The following is a 15,473-nucleotide window of genomic DNA, read 5'->3' as shown; positions in this document are numbered from 1 at the left end:
TTTTATACTCAATAATGTTCAAAAACAATAGCTCAGGGTGACTTTTTGAGCCAATGTGCTTTTTAATATTGCTTACTCAAACCAATAATCATACCACGTATATCCACCATGGAAAGCATGAGCTTCCCAAGTCAGAAATTTCCATGCATTGCTCCAAGAATGCATCAGGGGAAAATGTAAATCAACTATAATAGAAAAAATAAAAACCTAATTAAAAAAAAAAGAATGCATCAAAAACCTTAGGTATATACATTTAGGAGTAAAACTCTTTTAAAACTCTTATAGCTCACCACATATCCATTCTTGATACTTCATCAAATAACAGAAGACAAAATAATGCTCCAACTTCAGTGACAACAGTACAATCTTCATGAAATATCAAGGAAACTGAGAAATAAAAAGAGTATAACTTTATAAAATATTTTTATCTCTAGAAAGAATAAATTTCAAATTTAAAATATCTTAAAGAGAAGAAATGCCATGCTCAGAGAAATGCAATTATAAACCCAGATAAACTGATGTCACTAAAACAGTGGCTCTCCAACTTTCAAAGCTATGTGAATCTCTGCAGGGCTTGTTAAAACATAGATTTTCTGATCCAGTAGGTTTAGGGTGGAACCTATGAATCCTGAGGGATATAGACACTACTGACCCAGGAACCACACTTACAAATTCACTTTCTAGACAGTCTGCTTTCATAGAATTTGCGAAGTAAACTGATCCAGCTTCAAGAAAGGTTTTGCCAAGTCATTTAACTCTAGTTAAATGTGTGTACAGAAAAGATCATTCCAGATTATTATATATACAAAACGATAACTAAACAGTCTTTGTCAAAGAAACTTAGAAAAAATAGAAAAATGAAAAAAAATTTAGAATTTTTTCTGTATAGTTTCATGTTGTTTGAATTTTTAAGTTTTTTAATTACTGAAAACAAAAATAAATCAACAAAATAATGAAGTTCTGGTTCTTCTCTAGCCTCCACCATCACCTGGTTATGATCCTGGCCAACCTCTAGACTTTAATTTCCTCACTGTAAAATGGTGTTATCCAGAGCTCCCGCTGTGGTGCAACGGGATCGGCAGCATTCTGGGAGCACTGGTACCTGGGTTCAATACCCGGCCCTGCAGGCCCTGCACAGTGGGTTAAGGATCCAGTGTTGCCACAGCTGCAGCTTAGTTCGAGGCTGTGGCTCAGATCTGATCCCTGGCCCCGGAGCTCCATATGCTACAGGGCGGCCAAAAAAAAAAAAAAAAAAAAAAAGGAAAAAGAAATAAATTGAGAAATAAAATGATTTATCCATGATTTCTAAGTTAACTTCTAACCCTGAAATACAAGGTGGAATTCTGTCATGACATAAAGTTTATGATTCAAAGTAGTGTGTCTGACAGATCATTTAACTACTATATACCTTCAGTCTAATTCCATGCTATAGACAGAATCATCTATGTAAAACACAAACCCATGTGTTAACAGGCTTAAATGGCTTTCACTGTTATTTACTATGACTTATCAAGCCCTATACGAACTGTTCTCTCTACCTCAGCCCATCATTTTCCCTTTACACCAAAATCCAGCCATCCCTAACCAACCACTATGGAAAACACACCATTCTCTCTCACACATAACCATGGCTTCCTTATCTGGAAATCTACCCTTCCTCTCTCCCCCCACTCCTATTCACTGCTCAAATTCCAGATAAGATGCCCTGAAAGCACTCTCTGGTGTCTTCCCACTACCAGATCTACTCTGGAGCACTTCCTCTGGCACCAGGGATTCCATCATTATAGGCATTATTATAATGTATCATACACTTATTGGTCAAAGTCTTCAACTATACAATCTCCCAGAAAGTCATTTATCAAACTCATCAATATATCCCAAAGGCCTAGTGTTGAACCTACCACATAGTATGCACTCAATATATGTCTGCTAAGGAATGAATTTTTCTTGTTGAATACCTGGTTAAAAAATTAACTGTGCCCCCCAAAATTTTGCCCATTAATGAGAGATATTAGAATTCATTTTCAGACTCATTTAAGTAATTTTTGCAAATATCACTGAGAAAGAAAAATTATTAAATAGGTAGAGATTATGTTGCCTTAGAAAACGCCTTTAAATCTAGTAGATGTTCATAATTAGTTGACTGCTTGAATAATATAAAACAAAATTATAAATGAGGAGTTCCTAGCATGGCTCAGTGGAAATGAATCTGATTAGTATCCATGAAGACACAGGTTCAATCCCTGGCCTCCCTCAGCGGGTTAAAGATCTGGCATTGCCATGAGTTGTGGTGTATGTTGCAGACATGGCTTGGATTGGGTGTTGCTGTGACTGTGGTGTAGGCCGTCAGCTGTAGCTCTGATTTGACCCCTAGCCTGGGAACCTACATATGCTGCAGGTGCAGCCCTAAAAAGACCAAAAAAAAAAAAAAAAAAAAAAAAAAAAATTACAAATGAAAAGGTAAGCTAGGAACTAAATTCTACTGAATGAGGTTAATAGGAAGATAATTATTAACCAGACTTAAGAAAATTGGAGATCCAAAACTGCTACTCTTCCACATCAATCTACAAAAAAATTATAAAATTTTACACACTATTCAAAATTTATGAGCCTGAACACACTAAGTCTCTTTAGAACTTTACCTGGTTTGAACCTTTATCAATGTTATTTAAACTGTGTTCTATTCACTTGGCAGAAGCTATTAGAAGAGAAGAAAATGCTAAAATAAATGCCTATATTCTAATAATATTTTAAATATAAATATCATTTATCTCTTATATGCCTGATAAGTGACAGTTAAGTATAGAGACATTTGATCAAAATGTCTCTTGTAGAACATTTAAAAGCATGGAGTTCCTGTCGTGCGCAGTAGAAACGAATCTGACTGGTATCCATGAGGATGCAGGTTCAATCCCTGACCTCGCTCAGTGGGTTAAGGATCCAGCATTGCCGTGAGCTGTGGTATAGGTTATAGATGCGGCTGGGATCTGACATTGCTGTGACCAGCAGCTACAGCTCCAATTTGACCCCACGCCTGGGAATCTCCATATGCCGCGGGTGCGGCCCTAAAAAAACAAACAAACAAAAAAAAACAGTGGCCTACACTTCTAGGAAAGAAAATAACACATAATGTTATCAAGCTCTCTATGGAGAATAGTCAAAAGAGGAAAAAAAAGAACAAAATTACACGGAATTTTTCCATCTTAGTACATTACTAAATTACAACCAAACAGAAAGGGGTTTTAAAAAAGTCACATTTTACATATTACATTTATAAAATGTAATAAATTAATGCTCAAAGTCATTCAGGATAGTGTAGTTCTCACTCCTCACAGTCTGAGTCTATACACTTTTAATGCCAGCTAAGGACATAATCAGAAATCACACCGAAGTGTTATGATCTAAAGGGAAAAAAATTGAAGAAACAGATACTGGGCAGTATCTGTTTCTGCAGTAATAACAGCAGCCACAGCTTCTCTCTTTACAGGTAACAGTTAAATATCTGGGAACCAAACAACACTGACATCAAGGTGCAAACATTAGAGGCTTCAGCCCTTCTCAGCTCTAAGATCTACTCAGTAAAAGGATTTTAAGAAAATTTCCACAGAAGTGTTAAAGATTTTCCACTGTGATGGGTTTTTTCAGTAGAATGTTCACTAATAAACTTTGTCATTCTGTTAGTAAAATGGAAAGTAAATGTTACCTTCAGTTAAAAATAAACACTTAGAGGAGTTCCCATCGTGGCTCAGCAGAAACGAATCCAACCAGGAACCATGAGGTTACGGGTTTGATCCCTGGCATCGATCAGTGGGTTAAGGATCTGGTGTTGCCGTGAGCTGTAGTGTAGGTCGAAGATGCAGCCTGGATCCCAAGTTGCTGTGACTGTGCCATAGGCCGGCAACTACAGCTCTGACTGGACCCCTGGCCTGGGAACCTCCATAGGCCACAAGTGTGGCCCTAAAAAACAAAAACAAACAAATAAACGAAAAAACCAAAAACACTTAAAGCTTAAGATTTACCACACTATTATCAGAATTTATTTTACTTACCTCTGAATAACAGGGTCAAGAGAGAAGACTCTTGTGAGAGGGAAACACGTATGGCTGGGTCTGCACAAAGAACCTTCCTCAGGAGCGTGAGACTTGGCTGTACCAAACATTCTACCACCTGGCCCAGATGGGAACACAGTTATTCACTCTTATCCACTCTAAGGTGAGATGAAATACATACTATAACATCACCTTATTCTAAGTTTCTAGCTTTTTCACCAAAATTCTGTGAAACTACAATGTAAATATTAACAATTATTTTCCACCAAAGATAAGTTTTGTCCAAACCTCTGCTTATACATCAAATAGAAATTTTAAGGTTAGTTTTCCTTTAGAGACCTCACTTTTAGAAAAAAAAAATGAATTATGGTTTTTCTCCAGATAGATGCTCAGGAGTGGGATTGCTGAATCACATGGCAGTTCTATTTTTAGTTTTTTGAGGAACTTCCATTCCATTCTGTTCTCCATAGTGGTTGTACCAATTTACATTTCCACCAATGTTGTAGGAGGGTTCCCTTTTCTCCACACCCTCTCCACCATTTATTGTTTGTAGACTTTTGATGATAGCCATTCTGACTGGTATAAGGTGATACCATTGTAGTTTTGACTTGCATTTCTCTAATAATTAGTTATGTTGAGCACCTTTTCCTGTGTTTTTTGACCATCTGTCTGTCTTCTTTGGAGCAATGTCTATTTAGATCTTCTGTCCATTTCTGATTTGGTATCTTTTTTTTTTTTCTTTTTGATATAAAGCTGCATGAGCTGTTTGTATATTTTGGCGATGAACCTCATCAGTTGCTTCATTTGCAATGATTTCCCCCCATTCTGTAGGTTGTCTTTTCTTTTTTTATGGTTTCCTTTGCTGTGCAAAAGCTTCTAAGTTTAATTAGGTCCCATTTGTTTATTTTTGGTTTGATTTTCATTATTCTAGGAGGTGGATCAAACAAGATATTGCTGCAATTAATGTCAAAGAGTGTTCTGCCTATGTTTTCCTCTAGGAGCTTTACAGTATCCAGCTATAAGAACCTACTATATAGCACAAGAAATCTACTCAGTAGTTTTTAATAACCTGTATGAGAAAAAAGAATGCATATATGTATATGTATAACTGATTTACTTTGCTGTACACCAGAAACACAACTTTGTAAGTCAACTATATGCCAATAAAATTTTTAAAAATTAAATAAAATAAAAATCATTATTATTGACATTTTTAAAAAGAAATTCAAAACTGAGCAAGGTTGTGAGTGTTACTCAAAACTGAAACTCCAGGTACTTATCCAAATTCAGCTGAATTCATTTCAAATTTAATTAATAAAAACACCAATCTATAAAAACATGTCTTACCTCACCATCCTGACCAACACATTCATTCAAATACTCAATTATCTTGTCAATTAGCTGTAATTTTTTCACCACAGCATGCATCTTAATATCTGTAGAGCAAAAAAATAAAAGCTACCAAAAGTTAAAGAAGTTTTTCCATGGTTTTAAAAACAGAAAATGGATATCCACACAACTTTCAAATTGTTAAAAATAGTTGAAAATTAGAGGATGACACAACTGAACAATTTGAAAACTTTTAAGTAACAAGCAAATCTTACTCCTGTAATATAATGATTAACAAGCAAATCTTACTCCTGTAATATAAAAAAAAACTAATTAAAAAGAATAATGAGCTAGTTCTAGATTCTGAAAAGTACTAGCATTTTAAGTATACAAACGAATTCTTTTATTTGTATATGAAAAATTATGTTCCTTCATTGACACTTCTCTTCTCCAAATTCATCATCTCAAAATATTTAGAATTCTCCATGAGCTAACGTGTATAAATATGGCTTGCAATATGATCAATTTTCTATTAATAAAAGACCTTTAACCTCAAACTCTTAATAGTAGATACAAATGAAAGGGACTCTTACATATTCTATATATTTCTAAAGAATCTGAACTCTTTTTAATAGGCATATACCTGTGCATGTGTGTATGCTTACACTGCCATGGTCCAAATGTTTCCCCACAAAACTCATATGTTTGAAATCTAATCTCCATTGTGGTGGTGTTAGGAGGTAGAGCTTTGGGAAGTGATTAGGTCATGAAGGTTTAGTCTTCATGAAAAGGATTAGTGTCTTTATAAAAACTGTCCCTTCTCCATGTGAGGACACAGCAAAAGACAGTCACCTAGGAACCAAGAAGCAGGCCTTCATTAGACACCAAATCTATGGCACCTTAATCTTGGACTTCCATCCTCCTACACTGTGAGAAGAAATTTCTGTTGTTTTTAAGCCACTCAGTATATCAGTCTACAGTATTCTATTATATCAGCCCAAACAGACTATGACATATACAAACAGACATACCAGAGGATACTAGCACCAGAAACTCTAGCTGTTTATAGATTAGTTAAAAGTACTTCACAACTAGGAAACATATTTTCTCAATTTGTCTTTCTATATTCTCATTGAGAAAAACATACAAATATAAAGTTGATGTTGAATTAGTATCTATCTCTGTAACTACCTTTGGCTGCCAAATTAAAAAGATGGTTCCCACTATCCTCCAGTATAGTGCATAATAAATTATGAGCTTTGTTTTTGAAATGTTAAACAATACTGAAAGAACACTCTCTAAAAGTTTTTTTAACCTTCATAGCCAAGGTTCACATTTGCTACAGCCTTATATTCTATAGTCTCTATTATTGTTATTAAAATCACAAATATGTTGAATACACTTTCTCAAATTAATCGCTCATCCCAATTTTCTCTAATGTTAGGATGGGAATATCTGTCATACTCCACCTTCCAAGTTAGGAAAAATATTTTTATGTAAGCGCCAAGTTACAGAAACTCAAACACTAAATATATATAGCTCACATACAGGAAAAAATTAAAAATTAACCCAAAGAATGGAAGCCTTTGGAATAACAACACTACAAAAAAGCCAAGGGTAAATTTTACTAGTTTTTAAAAATAAACCTTTATTACAGTACATTATTTTTATTTTACCTACCCACAAAGTATAATCTGATTGATTTCTCTAAGAAAGATGGAACAAACTTGAAAACATCATGTACTAGGTAAGTTGAGAAAGGAATATGAAATTTACTGCTAGAATTAAATCAACATTTCAGAAGGGAGATAATTTTATCAAGGGACATGCTACAGGACAAATAATGATAACCTAGTCTAGGAGTCAGCAAATTTTTCTATAGGAACTAGATAGCAAATATATTACACTTTGCTGGCCACATATGGTCTTTGTCACATATTCTTTGTTACAAATGTAAAAACCATTCTTAACTTGGAGGCTTTAAAAAAAAAAAACAGGCTGCAGGTCAGATTGGCCTACAAACCATAGTTCGCCAACCCTTGGTACTACCACCCAGCAATTTAAAATTCCATTCTCAGCAGCACAGCAATCACTTTCCTTAGAAGACATTACCTTGCATAATCACAGCTAATTGCTCTGCGGCTGACTTTCTCAAAACAAGATCAATATCATCTGAGATAAAGATTTCATATACTTTTTCAACAGTCTCCAACTGAAAATCAAAAAAAAAAAATTATCTATGTCCAATTCTCCAGTAAAATTTTATAGTTCAAACCACAGAAACAAAAGCTTACAAAGTCAACTTACTTAAGTAACTGATAAATTTACATTTACAACAATGATGTGCTAGGTCAAGAAGGGAGTTAGGATCTAAAACAAAGAACCATCATGTCAAATAAACCTCTCTTCTTGATGTACATTTTTGCTAGGAAGTCATTCATAACCCAGCAGCCACATGAAGAATTTCACAGGAAACATTCAAGTCCATAACATCACTAGGAGTAATACCAGGCTAGCCTGAGAACATCAACCCCAGATTTGTGACTTGGGGTTTCTCTGCTGCTCCCAGAAGCCACCAGCTACAATTCCTTGGCCCTCTCCCCTTCCTTCCCCTTAGGGACTCAAAGGCAGACAGCCTCTGAGCTGTGCACTCAGACCAAAACCCCCCAGCAACAGTCTCTGTCACTTCCTGCCAGGACAGAGTCTGAGGAGGCAAAAATTCAAGAGGTCAAGAGGAAAGGAAAGGACAGGGACAACACTTCTCCCACCACTGCCATCTGCAGCCCTAACATGGACTCAAGATAGTTCTAGAACCCCCCTGCCACCTTCTGCACAACCACACACAAGGCACAGGAGTGACACCAGTGGCTTAGTACTCAGGAAATCCCCAAAAGAACCTGGTAGTGCCCACAGAAGGTTCTCCAACCCTCCTGCCAGGGCCGTCACATGGTCCCCAACACTTAGGTTAAGAAGGACACTGAGTGCATTCCATGTTCTAAAAAGCCACTGTATTTGTACAGCTCTATGAACTACCAAAGGCCTTGGAAGCTGGTCTAAACTGAAATAAAAACTGACAGACTACACAGGAGTTCCTGGAGAAGCTATAAACATGGGAATGAATGAGTAAAGATAACAGACAGCTTGCTTTATTTAATCCTGCATGCATCAGGGATGATCTGGGTGCAGTCCTGGATAGACAGGGACTCTGCAGATATGGAAAAAGCCAAAGATTTATTAGAAAAGAGATTAACAACAATCTCAGAACCACTCTAACATTTAAGAGAAACTGTCTTTGCCTTCTATGTTATTTTTTCCTCCTATAATGAAGTGGCTGAAAATTTCTGTCATAGGGATATTTTCTTTTTTGCTATTACAGGCAATTTCAACATAAGAAAAAGAATAGTCTTTATGTCGGTGATACTTGTTTTTAAGAGTCATCAAAGCATTTTTTTCTACTAGATTAGCCTTGTATTGTATTTAAGGTACTGATCAAATTAATTTACATTTCTAGTGTATATTCTAAGTGGAAAGGGACATGGAGTACCCATTGTGGCTCAGTGGTAATAAACCTGACTAGTATCCATGAAGACAGGGGTTTGATCCTTGGTCCCGCTTAGTGGGTTAAGGATCCAGCGTTGCTGTGGCTGTGGTGTATACTGGTAGTTGTAGCTCTAATTCAACCCCTAACCTGGGGCTTCCCACTTGCCACAGGCATGGCCCTAAAAAAGAAAAAAGAAAAGAAAAGGAACATGATGCCTGGCATATAGTAAGCACTCAAGAAATATTTGTTCAATAAACAAAGGTATCCACAAGCCAAAAAGAGCCAGGACATAGCTTCAAACCAGGCAAGAAAAACCACACCTGAAGCCCCCATTTCTCTCCCTCTCTGATGCTAAACACACACTGAAGAATGCAGCATAAAGTATATCAAATAGCCACACAGTAATAAACTTCAAAGTTATAGTCACCTTAATAATCAGTTCTCTTCTGTCATCCAACTTGAGTTCAATAGGTTTTTTCACAATAAATAAATTAGTAACTCTGGAGAGAATTGTGGCATCAATTGAAGGGCGCTTGGTATCAGCCCCCTCTTCCCTTGTAAGGTGACATGCTAAAAGCTTTAATGCCAGCACCCGGACTCTAAAGAAACAAAGTCTTGAAGTTAGCATTTTGTAATATACAAATGTCTAGAAATTATAAAGGCCTATAAGAATTATTATAAGTCAACAAGATAATTAGCCTTGCTTATACTCACATTACTGATGACATTTTACTTTTTCTATTAAAACATTTAGTTTATAACTACAATTATTCCTTCATTGTATATTTATAAATAAGCAGCAGAAAGAATACTCAGCGATTACATGTGAAGACACAGACTCACTAAAATTGCGAACCTCATTGTCAATATCACATCAACTCCAATAAGTTAGTCTGCAAATTAAAATCATAACTCCTGACTCCAAGTCTAGTGATTTATCTTAATCATAAGCCCATGAACAGGGTCCAAACAGTAGGTGGAACCTCCAGTGTGATACTAGGGGTGAAAGAGAGCCCCTCAAATATGAAAAGGCAAATACTTTTGATTCCCATCAAAATTCTATTTTATCTGGAATGGATCAACAGTAAGGTCAGTTGAGTAGGAGGTGGGAGATTTCAAGAAAAGGTTAAATACCACACACTGTTAGACAATGAAATGAAAAAATCAGAAAAACCATCAAGTGGACATATAGCAATGAGCTGGCAAATTCTGAGACAGGTTCTTGAACTACAGGGACCCTGGGCAGGTTTTAAGTGGTAATTTAAGTTCCAAGTTTCAGGTACTACTATGAGACTGCGATTCAACCCTGCATACTTAGGGAGGCCTCCCTACCATAGCCAAAGGCTGTGTCCTGTCACCCTGAAGTCCCCTATCATAACACTGATCTCACTTTATTACAGTTACTAATAAAGTATAACTGAGAGGGTCTCTCTTCTCAATTATAAGCCCAATTCTAGAAGGACAGTGTCATGTCTGTGTTGTGTGCTGCTAGGTTCCCACAGCCAACTGTGGCTCTCAAGTGCTTGCCAAATCTACAGAAAGCAGGGATCATCTTCAGAGTGCAAATATTTACTCCAAGACAGAGTCAAAAGTTAGGCAAAACTTCTCCCTCTCCCATCTGCTGTTACCTCACAAAAGCTTAGAATAGCTAGGCCCACATGAGGCTCTTCCTTTGTGTCCTTGCTATCTATATTAAAATCTTGGGTTCAACACAGGGAGAGTCACACCCCCAGGGGAAAAAGCTAGAGTGGGATACATAAAGCATATATTTTTGCATTTCCTTCTCTGGTATATAAATTTACCATTCTTTTAGGCTTAGCATGAGCACCCGAGGCCAGTTACTCCTCTACACTTATTTCTTTCAATGAATACACTTTAAGCATATTTATGTACAAAGTACTCAATGAAGTTCTGAGGGTATAAATTATGATTAGCTAATGGACAGGGTTCCTGCCTAATGGAGTTTAGGGTCTAGTGGGATGGGGTAGAATTAATCAAATAATGAAAAAAAGATGTAATTTAAACTGTTTTTAAGTTCTGTGTACTTGAGAATCACCTTACCCAACGAGAAGTCTGGCCTTGCCCTTGGCTCCTGGGCGAAGTTCTATAAGCCCTTGGAATGTCCTACCTGATTAGTGGCTAGGTTTACCTGAAGACTTTGGGTCCCCAAAGGTAAACTAAAAATAGGTATCCATTGTGTTAAATCACTAAATTTGGGGTAGGGAGTACTACAGTAATAGACATTACCCAGGGTCCCCACAGGGCACACACATGCTAGCTCCTCCATCACAACTCTTCTCTCTACACAACACAGATGCTCACACAACCTCCTCTGATTTTCCTCCTTCCATTCCCTCAGTGTTTTGGTTTATTTCACCTCCTGCCTTATTTTTCAGTCTGATCATCTGTTTATAAATAAGCTACTATATTATCCTGATGTAGGTATGGGGAAAACGTCAAAGGAACATCTGTTTATTTCTCCTAGTCTTTTCAAGACTTTTTCTCCTCATCGCTGCTCATCCTTCTTGACTCTAAGCTTTAATTTTCTCTTCTCAGTGAGGGAAAATCTAATAACCACTGTTACCTAGAGAGAGTAACGGAGAAGATTCATGTTGCACTGACAGAGAGGCAAGGAAAACAATCTATCTCTTCTTTTCTTACACTAATGGTGGAGGAAAGGACACTTTTAAGTTTCCCAGATAAGAGGACAGGCTAAAGAAGCTTAAAATACACACACATGCTAATATATGAAGTGACTTGTCTACTACACTTTTATGAAAAATCTAATTTTCATAACAAATATTTAATTTGTTCACTCCAAGAGGAGGCTGGAGGTTCACTCCAGGAGGGAGGCTGACAACTTCTAAAGAGAAAAGACAACAGGAATGCTCTACAGTTTTTCCAGTCTGTTCACCCCAGGCTCCGTACCTGCCTACAGCAGCACTAAGACACAGGCTGTTCTGACAGCAAGGCTGGAAGACAGATAGTCTCAGAAAGCACCCAAAAGACCTAGCATCTGGTTAGTTCCACGCATCAGCTCCCTCTCTCTGTCTAATAAAGAATCACTTTACCTTCTTTGGTTTTAACAACTATCCTTTCCTAGAATGTTCCCCTTCACCTTTCACACTCTGGGCTGCCTCTGTACTTACGAGGGTTTTTTCACCAGCAGGAGTCGCAGCATGGATCTCAACCGGGTGGTGCAGGGAAGAGCCCCTTCACCGTCCTCAGAACTCGCTTTGCTTAGGAGGAGAATACAGTTACCCAAAGGATCTTCTGTGTCAGCATAGCCCTAACGGAGTTCATAAAAAGAGAAACGATCAGTTGATTGTATACATACAGCTTAATTTTTCAACTTGAAAATGAGAATTATGTAGACCTGTCAGGCAATTCACAAATTTCTTTCAGTTCCATTGAATAGTGACTTTTCAAAATAACCTACCTGAGGTAAGAAGCCTAAAAACAACTGCACTTAAGAAATAATACTGGAGAACTTCAGGAAAATGCGCCAACCCTCTTGACACTTGTTCATTTTTCTACTTTTCAAGATTCTAGTAATGGCCCTGCCCTTAGGTGAGGCACCTATCAGGGCTTTGACCTGTCCCCATACAGGGATGGAGTGCTGCCACCAGTTCTGCATGGAAGTGAGCTGTGTGAGCTGCAGGACCTAGACCCGGGCTCCTTTTCTAAGAGGACTGTTGCAATGACAGTGTTTTCGATCTCCACCTTCTCATTCAAGGGAGGGAGGGTCCTGAACTCCCTGCATCCTTTACCTAAGCCCAGAAGGACTGCTAAAAATTTTGTGTATAATAGCTCATTAATCAAAGTATCACACTGATCTGTATAAATACAGATAGAATTCAAGAAGCAAGTTTCCTTATATAATATCTGTTTAAAAAGCATTGTTTGCTTTGCCTAAAAGCCTATATATAAGGCTGAGTTCCCTTCTTCACAGTCAATGCTAAATGTCTACATCTCACTTCTTAACCTCCTACCCAGACACATTGTGTACACAGACAAATTACTAGCCTGGTTTAACCCTCTGCCAGAAATAAGACGTTCACCCACTCCCTGTTCCCTTGTCCCCAGCACCTTGTGGCTTCTCTTCATTTCTCCTATGATATGACAGTTCCGCAGCTTGCATGCATTTAAATCAATCACACTCACTAAAGACAAATGGTACCATAAGCGGTTCTGCGCAGAGTACCTGCAGTACTGGGATGACAGGACACAGGGACTCAATAAACTTGTTCCAGGTCAATGCTGTCATCATCAAGCGTCCCTGCAGCAGATGCATCAGGATGGCCTTGGCAGCAGCACTAACCTGCTCAACAATCCAGGAAAAATAACCCAATAAGATGAGGTGACTACCTCATAACATTGCACAAAATCTGAAAAGGTGCTATAATTACCTCTTCCTTCAAATGTTCCTGTCCCCAAAGCATCACCTTATATTCTGTTCCCAACTAGTCTTTTCCCCTTAATAATTTCCTTTTTTTTCCTTTTTGCCTTTAAGGTATATCTTTCCATAGAATAAAAATGTTCCTTAAGAAAATACTCTGCTTACTACAACTACGGCATTGTTCTTTACATACTACATGAAAAATTTAAGTAAACATTTGATCTGAATTCTCTGAGAACAAATACGTCCTGTATTTTGCGTTTCACTTTCTAAACATTTTTTAGTTAACAATTTAACTGAACTCTTACATCAAATATAAGTTTCTTTTTGGTTTTTCATCATATGATCTTGTTACATTAGAATATTACCTTGATTTAGCAGAGTATCTAAAGAATTAGAGCTATCTTTTGTACTCCCTTCTAAATGTCATACCTCACTTTTGGGCTCTTGAATGCCAAATGCCGAGATTTCATACAGAACTTTTGGGTGAAGTAGAAAATGAATTCCATTGCAAAGTGAAGACACAGGTTTACTGACATTATGGATGCCTAAACATTCCTGCACAATAATACAAAAAGTTTTTAAAAATTAGTGATATTGATGTTTCCAAAGGATTCCTCTTTTCTTCTGTTTATAAAAAAAGATTCTCTGGACTAACTGTTTTTGAGTCTGCATGAGATACTTATTACATTTCTTTCAGCCAACAAGCATAATCTTGACAAATTAAAGAACTGTATTGTGGAGACAACCACCATCTTCTAGAGTTGTTCATAATAACAGACATAAATAAACAATATCATAACTTATCCTAAGGTGTTCGCATTTTGCTGATGTTTAACAGAGAGAAACAAAATTCAAATCAAAACAGACACATTTCTGGGTGAGCGGGAGGACAACATGTATGTGGGATTTGTATTATTATTATTAATACAACAATGCCCTTGCATGTGAGCAATGACTCTGAACCAACTCTTCAACTAGTTATTACAAATTCATTTCTCAATTTGAGCTATAAAATAATATTTTCATTGGAGCCTGCATAAGATGAGAGGTGGGGAAAGGCTACCTGAAATATTAACAACACAATTTAAATAGAAGGTAAAAATACAGTCAATAATAACTTACAGAAATGGAATTTTTTTCACTTTTCAAATTAACTACTTCCTAACGACTGCCAACTTTTCAGATGTCAGAAAGTTACACACATATACATACACACACACACATATATACACATACTTTTTTCCCTTTTAAAATTTTAACTTCATGCCATAAATAATAGCTTTTTATATTTCAAGCCTGTGAAAAAAATTAAGCTTCAGCCCTAAGGTTTAAAAAAAAGCTTTGTAACTTACTTCTTTAAAAAATTTAAAAACCTGTGAGTTTCAGTTTATTCATTGATAGAATGAAATAATATCTGATCCTTAATGAAACCCCTTCTTTACTATCACCGCATATCCTGACCTACCTAATCTTCTTATGACAGATCAAAAAACCATGAATCCTATCAAAGATTAATCCCCACCCCCTAAACTGTACCTGTCTTCTCCTAACATCAAGATTTAGTTCCTGCGACTGTCTTCTTTTTCTCCAGCAGCTTTAATTTCTTTTTTCTCCCTAGGGTTACTCCAACAACCTCAGACCTACTCTAACGTGTCCCTGGACATGCCTCGCCTTTCTTGCTAATAACTCACGTTCCAGCTCTTCTTCACACCGCATACAGGGATCTCAGCTTGTTGACCTCCTTCCTCATCTGCCCTTTATCTCAGGAACATGTCAACTTAGTTTCTACTTGCTTCACCTCTGAAATCATACATGTAGGTCTCTCACCTTCCTGCTTAATACTCCACAACATACAACTTCTCTGACTGCCAGTCCTTAGATCCTTCTGTCTTTCTTTAGCTTTTATCTCCTGTGATTCTACTGTCTATTACTTCATGTACTCAGCTCACTTACTTCTCTTCATCATGGGAAAACCTCAACCTTTGAAAGATCAAAATGTTCATATTCCCCAAACCCACAAACACCTAATCAGAGATAATCACGCAGAGTGGATTATTTTCACTATTAAGATGATGAACACAATCAATTGGTCTCTCAATGCATACACAAATCCCAGTATTTTATCTTATAAAATGTCTACTCATGTCAGTCA

General features: G+C 37.0%; 1 protein-coding gene across 50 annotated transcripts in view; it reads right to left on the bottom strand.

The window, feature by feature from the left end:
• RTTN (rotatin) overlaps positions 1-15,473 on the bottom strand; it is a 144,256-nt gene that overhangs the window by 91,087 nt on the left and 37,696 nt on the right. For all 50 annotated transcript variants that reach the window (XM_085017773.1, XM_085017779.1, XM_085017784.1 and 47 more), the window contains 8 exons: positions 13,751-13,876; positions 13,124-13,240; positions 12,069-12,208; positions 9,347-9,518; positions 7,491-7,590; positions 5,397-5,485; positions 4,050-4,167; positions 291-387 (listed from right to left, as the gene is read on the bottom strand). In XM_085017773.1, coding sequence (XP_084873899.1) covers positions 291-387; positions 4,050-4,167; positions 5,397-5,485; positions 7,491-7,590; positions 9,347-9,518; positions 12,069-12,208; positions 13,124-13,240; positions 13,751-13,876 — 959 coding nt within the window. The remainder of the gene's footprint in view (positions 1-290; positions 388-4,049; positions 4,168-5,396; positions 5,486-7,490; positions 7,591-9,346; positions 9,519-12,068; positions 12,209-13,123; positions 13,241-13,750; positions 13,877-15,473) is intronic.

This window comes from Sus scrofa, chromosome 1 (genome assembly GCF_054392235.1).
Source record: "Sus scrofa isolate SSC_HxYL_T2T_F1_AM1 chromosome 1, Sscrofa_HxYL_maternal_Yorkshire_Landrace_v2.0, whole genome shotgun sequence".
NCBI classification, from domain to species: Eukaryota; Metazoa; Chordata; class Mammalia; order Artiodactyla; family Suidae; genus Sus; species Sus scrofa.
This window is presented reverse-complemented; position numbering and strand designations above follow the sequence as displayed.